This window comes from Scyliorhinus torazame, chromosome 1, assembly GCF_047496885.1.
Source record: "Scyliorhinus torazame isolate Kashiwa2021f chromosome 1, sScyTor2.1, whole genome shotgun sequence".
Taxonomy (NCBI): domain Eukaryota; kingdom Metazoa; phylum Chordata; class Chondrichthyes; order Carcharhiniformes; family Scyliorhinidae; genus Scyliorhinus; species Scyliorhinus torazame.
In genome coordinates, this window is record NC_092707.1 from 4,093,550 (window position 1) to 4,108,434 (window position 14,885).

The following is a 14,885-nucleotide window of genomic DNA, read 5'->3' on the forward strand; positions in this document are numbered from 1 at the left end:
TCCAGTCTCCCCCCGGCACAGACTCTCCAGTCTCCCCCCGGCACAGACTCTCCAGTCTCCCCCCGGCACAGACTCTCCAGTCTCCCCCCGGCACAGACTCTCCAGTCTCCCCCCGGCACAGACTCTCCAGTCTCCCCCCGGCACAGACTCTCCAGTCTCCCCCCGGCACAGACTCTCCAGTCTCCCCCCGGCACAGACTCTCCAGTCTCCCTCCGGTACAGACTCTCCAGTCTCCCCCCGGCACAGACTCTCCAGTCTCCCCCAGGCACAGACTCTCCAGTCTCCCCCGGCACAGACTCTCCAGTCAGTCTCCCCCGGCACAGCCTCTCCAGTCTCCCCCCCGGCACAGACTCTCCAGTCTCCCCCGGCACAGACTCTACAGTCAGTCTCCCCCCGGCACAGCCTCTCCAGTCTCCCCCGGCACAGAGTCTCCAGTCTCCCCCGTCACATAGTCTCCAGTCAGTCTCCCCCTGGCACAGCCTCTCCAGTCTCCCCCCGGCACAGAGTCTCCAGCCAGTCTCCCCAGGCACAGACTCTCCAGTCTCCCCCGGCACAGACTCTCCAGTCTCCCCCGGCACAGACTCTACAGTCTCCCCCGTCACATAGTCTCCAGTCAGTCTCCCCCCGGCACAGCCTCTCCAGTCTCCCCCGGCACAGAGTCTCCAGTCAGTCTCCCCCTGGCACAGCCTCTCCAGTCTCCCCCCGGCACAGAGTCTCCAGTCAGTCTCCCCCCGGCACAGCCTCTCCAGTCTCCCCCAGGCACAACCTCTCCAGTCTCCCCCCGGCAAAGACTCTGCAGTCTCCCCCTGGCAGCCTCTCCAGTCAGTCTCCCCCAGGCACAGCCTCTCCAGTCTCCCCCCGGCACAGACTCTCCAGTCTCCCCCCGGCCCTCATACACAATGAGCAATAAGTTACACAGCGGTTACCGGGCTACCCCAGCCCAAAGGCCGGCCTGAGAGGAGGGAATGTCTGACCGGGGCCTCCTTCCACCGGCCCAGCTGCTCTCCAGTCTCCCCCCAGCACAGGCTCTCCAGTCTCCCCCCGGCACAGGCTCTCCAGTCTCCCCCCGGCACAGGCTCTCCAGTCTCCCCCTGGCACAGACTCTCCAGTCTTCCCCGGCACAGGCTCTCCAGTCTCCCCCCGGCACAGGCTCTCCAGTCTCCCCCCGGCACAGGCTCTCCAGTCTCCCCCCGGCACAGGCTCTTCAGTCTCCCCCTGGCACAGACTCTCCAGTCTTCCCCGGCACAGACTCTCTAGTCTCCCCCCGGCCCTCATACACAATGAGCAATAAGTTACACAGCGGTTACCGGGCTACCCCAGCCCAAAGGCACAGACTCTCCAGTCTCCCCCGGCACAGACTCTCCAGTCTCCCCCGGCACAGACTCTCCAGTCTTCCCCCGGCACAGACTCTCCAGTCTTCCCCCGGCACAGACTCTCCAGTCTCCCCCGGCACAGCCTCTCCAGTCAGTCTCCCCCCGGCACAGTCTCCAGTCTCCCCCCGGCACAGACTCTCCAGTCTTCCCCCGGCACAGACTCTACAGTCTCCCCCCGGCACAGACTCTACAGTCTCCCCCGGCACAGCCTCTCCAGTCAGTCTCCCCCCGGCACAGCCTCTCCAGTCTCCCCCCGGCACAGACTCTCCAGTCTCCCCCCGGCCCTCATACACAACGAGCAATAAGTTACACAGCGGTTATCGGGCTACCCCAGCCCAAAGGCCGGCCTGAGAGGAGGGAATGTCTGACCGGGGCCTCCTTCCACCGGCCCAGCTGCTCTCCAGTCTCCCCCCGGCACAGGCTCTCCAGTCTCCCCCTGGCACAGACTCTCCAGTCTTCCCCGGCACAGGCTCTCCAGTCTCCCCCCGGCACAGGCTCTCCAGTCTCCCCCTGGCACAGACTCTCCAGTCTTCCCCGGCACAGACTCTCTAGTCTCCCTCCGGCCCTCATACACAATGAGCAATAAGTTACACAGCGGTTACCGGGCTACCCCAGCCCAAAGGCACAGACTCTCCAGTCTCCCCCGGCACAGACTCTCCAGTCTCCCCCGGCACAGACTCTCCAGTCTCCCCCGGCACAGACTCTCCAGTCTCCCCCGGCACAGACTCTCCAGTCTCCCCCAGGCACAGACTCTCCAGTCTCCCCCGGCACAGACTCTCCAGTCAGTCTCCCCCGGCACAGACTCTCCAGTCTCCCCCGGCACAGACTCTACAGTCAGTCTCCCCTGGGCACAGCCTCTCCAGTCTCCCCCCCGGCACAGACTCTCCAGTCTCCCCCGGCACAGACTCTACAGTCAGTCTCCCCCCGGCACAGCCTCTCCAGTCTCCCCCGGCACAGAGTCTCCAGTCTCCCCCGTCACATAGTCTCCAGTCAGTCTCCCCCTGGCACAGCCTCTCCAGTCTCCCCCCGGCACAGAGTCTCCAGCCAGTCTCCCCCAGGCACAGACTCTCCAGTCTCCCCCGGCACAGACTCTCCAGTCAGTCTCCCCCGGCACAGACTCTCCAGTCTCCCCCGGCACAGACTCTACAGTCAGTCTCCCCTGGGCACAGCCTCTCCAGTCTCCCCCCCGGCACAGACTCTCCAGTCTCCCCCGGCACAGACTCTACAGTCAGTCTCCCCCCGGCACAGCCTCTCCAGTCTCCCCCGGCACAGAGTCTCCAGTCTCCCCCGTCACATAGTCTCCAGTCAGTCTCCCCCTGGCACAGCCTCTCCAGTCTCCCCCCGGCACAGAGTCTCCAGTCAGTCTCCCCCCGGCACAGCCTCTCCAGTCTCCCCCAGGCACAACCTCTCCAGTCTCCCCCCGGCAAAGACTCTGCAGTCTCCCCCTGGCAGCCTCTCCAGTCAGTCTCCCCCAGGCACAGCCTCTCCAGTCTCCCCCCGGCACAGACTCTCCAGTCTCCCCCCGGCCCTCATACACAATGAGCAATAAGTTACACAGCGGTTACCGGGCTACCCCAGCCCAAAGGCCGGCCTGAGAGGAGGGAATGTCTGACCGGGGCCTCCTTCCACCGGCCCAGCTGCTCTCCAGTCTCCCCCCAGCACAGGCTCTCCAGTCTCCCCCCGGCACAGGCTCTCCAGTCTCCCCCCGGCACAGGCTCTCCAGTCTCCCCCTGGCACAGACTCTCCAGTCTTCCCCGGCACAGGCTCTCCAGTCTCCCCCCGGCACAGGCTCTCCAGTCTCCCCCCGGCACAGGCTCTCCAGTCTCCCCCTGGCACAGACTCTCCAGTCTTCCCCGGCACAGACTCTCTAGTCTCCCCCCGGCCCTCATACACAATGAGCAATAAGTTACACAGCGGTTACCGGGCTACCCCAGCCCAAAGGCACAGACTCTCCAGTCTCCCCCGGCACAGACTCTCCAGTCTCCCCCGGCACAGACTCTCCAGTCTTCCCCCGGCACAGACTCTCCAGTCTTCCCCCGGCACAGACTCTCCAGTCTCCCCCGGCACAGCCTCTCCAGTCAGTCTCCCCCCGGCACAGTCTCCAGTCTCCCCCCGGCACAGACTCTCCAGTCTTCCCCCGGCACAGACTCTACAGTCTCCCCCCGGCACAGTCTCCAGTCTCCCCCGGCACAGCCTCTCCAGTCAGTCTCCCCCCGGCACAGCCTCTCCAGTCTCCCCCCGGCACAGACTCTCCAGTCTCCCCCCGGCCCTCATACACAACGAGCAATAAGTTACACAGCGGTTATCGGGCTACCCCAGCCCAAAGGCCGGCCTGAGAGGAGGGAATGTCTGACCGGGGCCTCCTTCCACCGGCCCAGCTGCTCTCCAGTCTCCCCCCGGCACAGGCTCTCCAGTCTCCCCCTGGCACAGACTCTCCAGTCTTCCCCGGCACAGGCTCTCCAGTCTCCCCCGGCACAGGCTCTCCAGTCTCCCCCTGGCACAGACTCTCCAGTCTTCCCCGGCACAGACTCTCCAGTCTTCCCCGGCACAGACTCTCTAGTCTCCCCCCGGCCCTCATACACAATGAGCAATAAGTTACACAGCGGTTACCGGGCTACCCCAGCCCAAAGGCACAGACTCTCCAGTCTCCCCCGGCACAGACTCTCCAGTCTCCCCCGGCACAGACTCTCCAGTCTCCCCCGGCACAGACTCTCCAGTCTCCCCCGGCACAGACTCTCCAGTCTCCCCCGGCACAGCCTCTCCAGTCAGTCTCCCCCGGCACAGAGTCTCCAGTCTCCCCCGGCACAGAGTCTCCAGTCTCCCCCGGCACAGCCTCTCCAGTCAGTCTCCCCCCGGCACAGTCTCCAGTCTCCCCCAGCACAGACCCTCCAGTCTCCCCCCGGCACAGACTCTCCAGTCTCCCCCCGGCACAGTCTCCAGTCTCCCCCCGGCACAGAGTCTCCAGTCTCCCCCGGCACAGAGTCTCCAGTCTCCCCCGGCACAGAGTCTCCAGTCTCCCCCGGCACAGCCTCTCCAGTCAGTCTCCCCCCGGCACAGTCTCCAGTCTCCCCCGGCACAGACCCTCCAGTCTCCCCCCGGCACAGACTCTCCAGTCTCCCCCCGGCACAGTCTCCAGTCTCCCCCCGGCACAGACCCTCCAGTCTCCCCCCGGCACAGACTCTCCAGTCTCCCCCGGCACAGACTCTCCAGTCTCCCCCGGCACAGACTCTCCAGTCTCCCCCGGCACAGACTCTCCAGTCTCCCCCCGGCACAGACTCTCCAGTCAGTCTCCCCCCGGCACAGACTCTCCAGTCAGTCTCCCCCCGGCACAGTCTCCAGTCTTCCCCGGCACAGACCCTCCAGTCTCCCCCCGGCCCTCATACACAATGAGCAATAAGTTACACAGCGGTTACCGGGCTACCCCAGCCCAAAGGCCGGCCTGAGAGGAGGGAATGTCTGACCGGGGCCTCCTTCCACCGGCCCAGCTGCTCTGTGCCCGGCGGTGGCCCTCAGGCCGGGACAGGAGCGGTGTGTCGGTGCTGCTGACCCCGGCTCGGGCCCCGGCTCTCGGGCCGGCCTGAGGCCTAGGCGGCGCCGGGCGCTCGCTCACCTCCACATCGATGTCCAGGAAGCCGCCCTCGGCCACCTCGAAGATCAGCCCCATCTTGGTGCCGGACGTGACCTTCTCGAAGAAGCACTCCTCAGCGTGGGCATCAATGCTGACGAAGTAAGCCGAGGCGCCGCACAGGTAGGTGAGGAGGCCGAACAGCAGCGAGCACTCGCCGAGCGTCAACATCTTGAGACCGCGGCCTATCCGCGCCGCCCGGAGCCCGCCTCACCCACTGCCACGTCACAACATCAGGCCGCCAGTGCGCCTGCGCGCCCGCTCCGAGCTCCCGGCACTGCGCCTGCCCGCCAGCTCCACCGCACTGCGCCTGCGCGGCCGCTCCGAGCTTAGCCACTGCGCCTGCGCGCCCGCACCGAGATCCCGCTACTACGCCTCCGAGCTCCCTCCGCCCCGCACTGCTGCACACCAGTTCCCATCACTGCGCCTGCGCGCCCGCTCCAGCATCCCAGCATTGCGCCTGCGCATCCGCTCCAACAACCCCGCACTGCGCCTGCGTTTCCGGTCCGACCTCCCAGGCTGTGCGCCTGCGCGCCCGCTCCAACATCCCCGCACTGCGCCTGCGCGCCCGGTCAGAGGTCCCAACTGCCCGGCACTGCGCATGCGCACTCCCTAACAGCCCTGTCCGTCTCCCATCAACACCATGGTGTCTTCTGCGCAGGCGTAGCTCTCCCCATGCCTGACGCGCCGGACAAGCCGCCATTGACACCTCAGATCAGAGCCAGGTCCAACCTCAACCCACACCATCAGCCTCAGCTCCACCGCCTGTATTCACATTCCTGCTTTATTGTAAAGCAGAAGGTCACGGATTCCACTCCTACTCCACAGAAGGATTGCTGGAGGTATTAAAGCGCATCAAGATAGATAAATCCCCAGGGCCTGATGAAATGTATCCCGGGACATTGTGGGAGGCGAGGGAGGCCCCCGAGCTGAGATATTTGAATCATCGACAGCCACAGGAGAAGGGCCTGTGCCCTTGTTTAAGAAGGGCTGTGGGGATAAGCCTGGGAACTACAGACCGGTGAGCCTTGCTTCTGTAGTGGGTAAGTTGTTAGAAGGTATTCTGAGGGACAGGATCTACAGGCATTTCGACAGGTAAGGGCTAATTAGGGACAGTCAGCACGGCTTTGTAAGGGGAAAGTCATGTCTCACCAATTTGATTGAGTTTTTTGAAGGGGTAACCAAGAAGGTAGATGAGGGCAGTGCGGTCGACGTTGTCCAAATGGACTTTTGCAAGGCCTTTGACAAGGTACCACATGGTAGTTTGTTCCAAAAGATTAAATCTCAATGAATCGAGGGTGAGGTAGTCAATTGGATACAAAATTGGCTTGGCGACCGAAGACAAAGGGTGGTTGTGGAGGGTTGTTTTTCAAACTGGAGGCCTGTGACCAGCGGTGTGCCTCCGGGATCGGGGCTGGGTCCACTGTTATTTGTTATATATATTAATGATTTGGATGAGAATGTAGGAGGCATGGTTAGTAAGTTTGCAGATGACACCAAGATTGGTGGCATAGTGGATAGTGAAGAAGGGAATGGCATAGTGTAGGTTAGATGGCTTTTGTTTCAGTGCAACATCGAGGGCCGAAGGGCCTGTACTGCGCTGTATCGCTCTATGTTCTAAGGTTATATAAGATTGCAACAGGATCTTGACCAATTGGGCCAGTGGGCCAATGAATGGCAGATGGAGTTTAATTTGGATAAATATGAGGTGGTGCATTTTGGTAGATCAAATCAAGGCAGGACCTATTCAGTTAATGGTAGGGAGTTGGGGACAGTTACAGAACAAAGAGATCGAGGGTGCAGGTTCATACTCTTTGAAGGTAGAGTCGCAGGTGGACAGGGTGGTGAAAAAAGCATTCAGCATGCTAGGTTTTATTGATCAGAATATTGAATATAGGAGTTGGGACGTCTTGTTGAGGTTGTACAAGATTCCCATGTCTGTGTGGGTTTCACCCCCACAACCCAAAGATGTGCAGATTAGGTGGATTGGCCACGCTAAATTGCCCTTTAATTGGGGAAAAAAAAATAATTGGGAACTCTAAATTTATTTTTAAAAAGAAGTTGTACAAGACATTGGTAAGACCACACATGGAATACTGTGTTCAGTTCTGGTCGCCCTATTATAGGAAGGATATTGTTAAACTAGAAAGAGTGCAGAAGAGATTTACAGGGATGCTACCAGGACTTGATGGTCTGAGCTACAGGAGAGGCTGGATAGGCTGGGACTTTTTTCCCTGCAGCGTAGGAAGCTTACCGATGATCTCATAAAATAATGAGGGGCATAAATGAGGTAGATAGTCAACATCTTTCCCCAAAGGTAGAGGAGTCTAGAACTAGAGGCCATAGGTTTAAGGTGAGAGGGGAGAGGTACAAAAGAGACCAGAGGGGACATTTCTTCACACAGAGGGTGGTGAGCATCTGGAACTAGCTGCCAGAGGCAGTGGTAGAGGCGGGTACAATGTTATCCTTTCAAAAACAGTCAGACAGTTACATGGGCAGGGTGGGTATAGAGGGATATGGGCCAAATGCGGGCAAGTGGGGCTAGCTTAGTGATAGAAACTGGGCGGCATGGACCAGCTGGGCCGAAGGGCCTGTTTACATGCTGTAAACATCTATGACTCTGTATGACAATCATATTGATGTACATTCAAGCATTAAATTGGCTTTACTCATATTTTCAACAACATATTGATTCTAAGATGCCTCATGAATGAGGTGATAATTCTGATTTTGCATACAGATTTCCTGTGGAAAGCAACTGACCCAATTACTCTCACCTTTGACCCTGTTTGGGACATTGTGGCACGGTAGCACAGTGGTTAGCACTGTTGCTTTACAGCTCCAGGGTCCCATGGACAAGCTGGACCAAAGGGCCTGTTTCCATGCTGTAAACATCTGTGACTCTGTGACATTAACTACAAATCTAGTCAGACACTCATTGCAGTACTGAGGGAGTGCCGCACTGTCAGAGGGTCAGTACTGAGGGAGTGCTGCACTGTCAGAGGGTCAGTACTGAGGGAGTGCCGCACTGTCAGAGGGTCAGTACTGAGGAAGTGCTGCAGTGTCAGAGGGTCAGCACTGAGGGAGTGCCGCACTGTCAGAGGGTCAGTACTGAGGGAGTGCCGCACTGTCAGAGGGTCAGTACTGAGGGCGTGCTGCACTGTCAGAGGGTCAGTACTGAGGAAGTGCTGCAGTGTCAGAGGGTCAGCACTGAGGGAGTGCCGCACTGTCAGAGGGTCAGTACTGAGGGAGTGCCGCACTGTCAGAGGGTCAGTACTGAGGGAGTGCTGCAGTGTCAGAGAGTCAGTACTAAGGGAGTGCCGCACTAGAGGGTCAGAACTGAGGGAGTGCTGCACTGTCAGAGGGTCAGTACTGAGGGAGTGCTGCACTGTCAGAGAGTCAGTACTGAGGGAGTGCTGCAGTGTCAGAGGGTCAGTACTGAGGGAGTGCCGCACTGTCAGAGGGTCAGTACTGAGGGAGTGCTGCAGTGTCAGAGGGTCAGTACTAAGGGAGTGCTGCACTGTCAGAAGGTCAGTACTGAGGGAGTGCTGCACTGTCAGAGGGTCAGTACTCAGGGAGTGCTGCACGGTCACAGGGTCAGTACTAAGAGAGTGCTGCAGTGTCAGAGGGTCAGTACTCAAGGACTGTAACATTGTCCTTGGGTCAGTACTGAGAGAGTGCTGCACTGTCAGAGGGTCAGTACTGAAGGAGTGCCGCACTGTCAGAGGGTCAGTACTGAGGGAGTGCCGCATTGTCAGAGGGTCAGTACTGAGGTAGTGCTGCAAGGTCAGAGGGTCAGTACTGAGGGAGTGCCGCACTGTCAGAGGGTCAGTACTGAGGGAGTGTAGCATTATCCTAGGGTCAGTACTGAGGGAGTGCTGCACTGTCAGAGGGTCAGTACTGAGGGAGTGCCGGACTGTCAGAGGGTCAGTACTGAGAGAGTGCCGCATTGTCAGAGGGTCAGTACTGAGGGAGTGCCGCCCTGTCAGAGGGTCAGTACTGAGAGAGTGCTGCACTGTCAGAGGGTCAGTACTGAGGGAGTGCCGCACTGTCAGAGGGTCAGTACTTAGGGAGTGCTGCACTGTCAGAGGGTCAGTACTGAGAGACTGCTGCACTGTCAGAGGGTCAGTACTGAGGGAGTGCTGCACTGTCAGAGGGTCAGTGTTGTGTTCCGTGTTCTTTGTCTCGCAATGAACCTACAGAACGGTCGGTGACTTAGCCAGAACCAGGATTTATTAAAGTACACGTGGTAAGATAACAAACAGATACAGAGCATGTTATGGTAGAGTTAATTTGGACTCTCCTGGAACTACCCCTATGCACGACTGTCCTCATGTACGCCTTACAACCTTCTGCCGACAGCTGGATGTGGGATGACTTATACCTGACGCCACCTGCTGGTGGGAGGTCACACTGCTGAGTACATGGCCACCTGCTGGTGGGAGCTCACACTGCGGAGTACATGGCCACCTGCTGGTGGGAGCTCACACTGTTGAGCACATGGCCACCTGCTGGTGGGAGGTCACACTGCGGAGTACATGGCCACCTGCTGGTGGGAGGTCACACTGCGGAGTACATAAGAACGAGGAGTAGGAGTCGGCCATCTGGCCCCTCGAGCCTGCTCCACCATTCAATGAGATCATGGCTGATCTTTTGTGGACTCAGCTCCACTTTCGGGCCTGAACACCATAACCCTTAATCCCTTTATTCTTCAAAAAACTATCTATCTTTATCTTAAAAACATTTAATGAAGGAGCCTCAACTGCTTCACTGGGCAAGGAATTCCATAGATTCACAACCCTTTGGGTGAAGAAGTTCCTCCTAAGCTCAGTCCTAAATCTACTCCCCCTTATTTTGAGTGTTTGCCCCCTAGATAATATTTTATCATTTAAATAATAAACCTTTTTGCTGTTATTCCTACCAAAATGGATAACCTCACATTTGTCATCATTGTATTCCAGCTGCCAGACCCTAGCCCATTCACTTAGCCTATCCAAATCCCTCTGCAGACTTCCAGTATCCTCTGCACTTTTTGCTTTACCACTTATCTTAGTGTCGTCTGCAAACTTGGACACATTGCCCTTGGTCCCCAACTCCAAATCATCTATGTAAATTGTGAACAATTGTGGGCCCAACACTGATCCCTGAGGGACACCACTAGCTACTGATTGCCAACCAGAGAAACACCCATTAATCCCCACTCTTTGCTTCCTATTAATTAACCAATCCTCTATCCATGCTACTACTTTACCCTTAATGCCATGCATCTTTATCTTATGCAACAATCTTTTGTGTGACACCTTGGCAAAAGCTTTCTGGAAATCCAGATATACCACATCCATTGGCCCCCCCGTTATCTACCGCACTGGTAATGTCCTCAAAAAATTTCACTAAATTAGTTAGGCACGACCTGCCCTTTATGAACCCATGCTGCGTCTGCCCAATGAGACAATTTCCATCGAGATGCCTCGCTATTTCTTCCTTGATGATAGATTCCAGCATCTTCCCTACTACCGAAGTTAAGCTCACTGGCCTATAATTACCCGCTTTCTGCCTACCTCCTTTTTAAAACGGTGTCAGGTTTGCTAATTTCCAATCCGCCGGGACCACCCCAGAGACTAGTGTATTTGCAATTTCTCTAGCCATCTCTTTTAGCACTCTGGAATGCATTCCATCAGGGCCAGGAGATTTGTCTACCTTTAGCCCCATTAGCTTGCCCATCACTACCTCCTTTGTGATAACAATCATCTCAAGGTCCTCTCCTGTCATAGCCTCATTTCTATCAGTCACTGGCATGTTATTTGTGTCTTCCACTGTGAAGACCGACCCAAAAAACCTGTTCAGTTCCTCAGCCAGTTCCTCGTCCCCCATTATTAAATCTCCTTTCTCATCCTCTGAAGGACCAATATTTACCTGAGCCACTCTTTTTTGTTTTGTAGAAACTTTGACTATCTGTTTTTATATTCTGAGCAAGTTTACTCTCATAATCTATCTTACTCTTTATAGCTTTTTTAGTAGCTTTCTGTTGCCCCCTAAAGATTTCCCAGTCCTCTAGTCTCCCACTAAACGTTGCCACTTTGTCTGCTTTTTCCTTCAATTTGATACTCTCCCTTATTTCCTTAGATATCCACGGTCGATTTTCCCTCTTTCTACCGTCCTTCCTTTTTGTTGGTATAATCCGGAATAAGGTGGGTGAACTTGAGGCATGGGTTGGTACCTGGGACTTCGATGTTGTGGCCATTTCGGAGACATGGATAGACCAGGGACAGGAATGGTTGTTGCAGGTGCCGGGGTTTAGATATTTCAGTAAGCTCAGGGAAGGTGGTAAAAGAGGGGGAGGAGTGGCATTGTTAGCCAAGGACAGTATTACGGTGGCAGAAAGGATGTTTGATGAGGACCCATCTACTGAGGTAGTATGGGCTGAGGTTAGAAACAGGAAAGGAGAGGTCACCCTGTTAGGGGTTTTCTATAGGCCTCCGAAAAGTTCCAGAGATGTAGAGGAAAGGATTGCAAAGATGATTCTGGATAGGAGTGAAAGCAACAGGGTAGTTGTTATGGGGGACTTTAACTTTCCAAATATTGACTGGGAAAGCTTAGTTCGAGTACTTTAGATGGGATCGTTTTTGTCCAATGTGTGCAGGAGGGTTTCCTGACACAGTATGTAGATAGGCCAATAAGAGGCGAGGCCATATTGGATTTGGTACTGGGTAATGAACCAGGACAGGTGTTAGATTTGGAGGTAGGTGAGCACTTTGGTGATAGTGACCACAATTCGATTACGTTTACTTTAGTGCTGGAAAGGGATAGGTATATACCGCAGGGCAAGAGTTATATCTGGGGGAAAGGCAATTATGATGCGATGAGGCAAGACTTAGGATGCATCGGATGGAGAGGAAAACTGCAGGGCACAATGGAAATGTAGAGCTTGTTCAAGGAACAGCTACTGCATGTCCTTGATAAGTATGTACTTGTCAGGCAGGGAGGAAGTGGTCAAGCAAGGGAACCGTGGTTTACTAAGGCAGTCAAAACACTTGTCAAGAGGAAGAAGGAGGCTTACGTAAAGATGAGACATGAAGGTTCAGTTAGGGCGCTCGAGAGTCCCAAATTAGCTAGGAAGGACCTAAAGAGAGAGCGAAGAAGAGCCAGGAGGGGACATGAGAAATCTTTGGCAGGTAGGAGCAAGGATAATCCTAAAGCTTTATATAGATATGTCAGGAATAAAAGTATGACTCGGGTAAGAGTAGGGCCAGTCAAGGACAGTAGTGGGAAGTTGTGCTTGGAGTCCAAGGAGATAGGAGAGGTGCTAAATGAATATATTTTGTTAGTATTCACACAGGAAAAAGACAATGTTGTCGAGGAGAATACTGAGATTCAGGCTGCTAGACTAGAAGGGCTTGAGGTTCATAAGGTGGAGGTGTTAGCAATTCTGGAAAGTGTGAAAATAAATACGTCCCCTGGGCCGGATGGGATTTATCCTCGGATTCTCTGGGAAGCTAGGGAGGAGATTGCTGAGCCTTTGGCTTTGATCTTTAAGTCAGCTTTGTCTACAGGAATAGTGCCAGAAGACTGGAGGATAGCTAATGTTGTCCCCTTGTCCAAGAAGGGGAGTAGAGACAACCCCGGTAACTATAGACCAGTGAGCCTTACTTCTGTTGTGGGCAAAATCTTGGAAAGGTTTATAAGAGATAGGATGTATAATCATCTGGAAAGGAATAATTTGATTAGAGATAGTCAACACGGTTTTGTGAAGGGTAGGTCGTGCCTCACAAACCTTATTGAGTTCTTTGAGAAGGTGACCAAACAGGTGGATGAGGGTAAAGCAGTTGATGTGGTGTATATGGATTTCAGTAAAGCGTTTGATAAGGTTCCCCACGGTAGGCTACTGCAGAAAATACGGAGGCATGGGATTCAGGGTGATTTAGCAGTTTGGATCAGAAATTGGCTAGCTGGAAGAAGACAAAGGGTGGTGGTTGATGGGAAATGTTCAGATTGGAGTCCAGTTACTAGTGGTGTACCACAAGGATCTGTTTTGGGACCACTGCTGTTTGTCATTTTTATAAATGACCTGAAGGAGGGCGTAGAAGGATGGGTGAGTAAATTTGCAGATGACACTAAAGTCGGTGGAGTTGTGGACAGTGCAGAAGGATGTTACAAGTTACAGAGGGACATAGATAAGCTGCAGTGCTGGGCTGCGAGGTGGCAAATGGAGTTTAATGCAGAAAAGTGTGAGGTGATTCATTTTGGAAGGAATAACAGGAAGACAGAGTACTGGGCTAATGGTAAGATTCTTGGCAGTGTGGATGAGCAGAGAGATCTCGGTGTCCATGTACATAGATCCCTGAAAGTTGCCACCCAGGTTGAGAGGGTTGTTAAGAAGGCGTACGGTGTGTTACCTTTGATTGGTAGAGTTTTTGCGTTTCGGAGCCATGAGGTCATGTTGCAGCTGTACAAAACTCTGGTGCGGCCGCATTTGGAGTATTGCGTGCAATTCTGGTCGCCGCATTATAGGAAGGATGTGGAAGCATTGGAAAGGGTGCAGAAGAGATTTACCAGAATGTTGCCTGGTATGGAGGGAGGATGTTATGAGAGAAGGCTGAGGGACTTGAGGCTGTTTTCGTTAGAGAGAAGAAGGTTAAGAGGTGACTTAATGAGGCATACAAGATGATCAGAGGATTGGATCGGGTGGACAGTGAGAGCCTTTTTCCTCAGATGGTGATGTCCAGCACGAGGGGACATAACTTTAAATTGAGGGGAGATAGATATAGGACAGATGTCAGAGGTAGGTTCTTTACTCAGAGAGTAGTCAGGGCGTGAAATGCCCTGCCTGCAACAGTAGAGGACTCGCCAACTCTAAGGACATTCAAATGGTCATTGGATAGACATATGGACGATAAGGGAATAGTGTAGATGGGCTTTAGAGTGGTTTCACAGGTCGGCGCAACATTGAGGGCCGAAGGGCCTGTATTGCGCTGTAATGTTCTATGTTCTAAACCTTTGCTGAGCACTGTGAAAAATCGCTTGGAAGGTTCTCCACTGTTCCTCAACTGTTTCACCATAAAGTCTTTGCTCCCAGTCTACCTTAGCTAGTTCTTCTCTCATCCCATTGTAATCGCCTTTGTTTAAGCACAAAACACGAGTGTTTGATTTTACCTTCTCACCCTCCATCTGTATTTTAAATTCCACCATATTGTGATCGCTCCTTCCGAGAGGATCCCTAACTATGAGATCATTAATCAATCCTGTCTCATTACACAGGACCAGATCTAGGACCGCTTGTTCCCTCTTAGGTTCCATTACATACTGTTCCAGGAAATTATCACAGATACATTCTATAAACTCCTCCCCAAGGCTGCCTTGACCGAGCTGGTTAAACCAATCGACATAGAACATAGAACGATACAGCGCAGTACAGGCCCTTCGGCCCACGATGTTGCACCGAAACAAAAGCCATCTAACCTACACTATGCCATTATCATCCATATGTTTATCCAATAAACTTTTAAATGCCCTCAATGTTGGCGAGTTCACTACTGTTGCAGGTAGGGCATTCCACGGCCTCACTACTCTTTGCGTAAAGAACCTACCTCTGACCTCTGTCCTATATCTATTACCCCTCAGATTAAAGCTATGTCCCCTCGTGCCAGCCATTTCCATCCGCGGGAGAAGGCTCTCACTGTCCACCCTATCTAACCCCCTGATCATTTTGTATGCCTCTATTAAGTGTCCTCTTAACCTTCTTCTCTCTAACGAAAACAACCTCAAGTCCATCAGCCTTTCCTCATAAGATTTTCCCTCCATACCAGGCAACATCCTGGTAAATCTCCTCTGCACCCGCTCCAAAGCTTCCACGTCCTTCCTGTAATGCGGTGACCAGAACTGTACGCAAT

At 54.4% G+C, this 14,885-nt stretch overlaps 1 protein-coding gene and 1 long non-coding RNA gene across 2 annotated transcripts in view; one reads left to right on the forward strand and one right to left on the reverse strand.

Annotated features, from left to right (window-relative positions):
* The window catches only part of tmed2 (transmembrane p24 trafficking protein 2), a 36,881-nt gene extending 31,651 nt beyond the window's left edge, over positions 1–5,230 (reverse strand). The window contains exon 1 of the mRNA XM_072513358.1: positions 4,984–5,230. Coding sequence (XP_072369459.1) covers positions 4,984–5,169 — 186 coding nt within the window. The 5' untranslated portion in view covers positions 5,170–5,230. The remainder of the gene's footprint in view (positions 1–4,983) is intronic.
* Positions 5,231–5,682: 452 nt separating this feature from the next.
* The window catches only part of LOC140427943 (uncharacterized), a 32,299-nt gene continuing 23,096 nt past the window's right edge, over positions 5,683–14,885 (forward strand). The window contains exon 1 of the long non-coding RNA XR_011948672.1: positions 5,683–5,840. This is a non-coding gene — a long non-coding RNA (uncharacterized lncRNA). The remainder of the gene's footprint in view (positions 5,841–14,885) is intronic.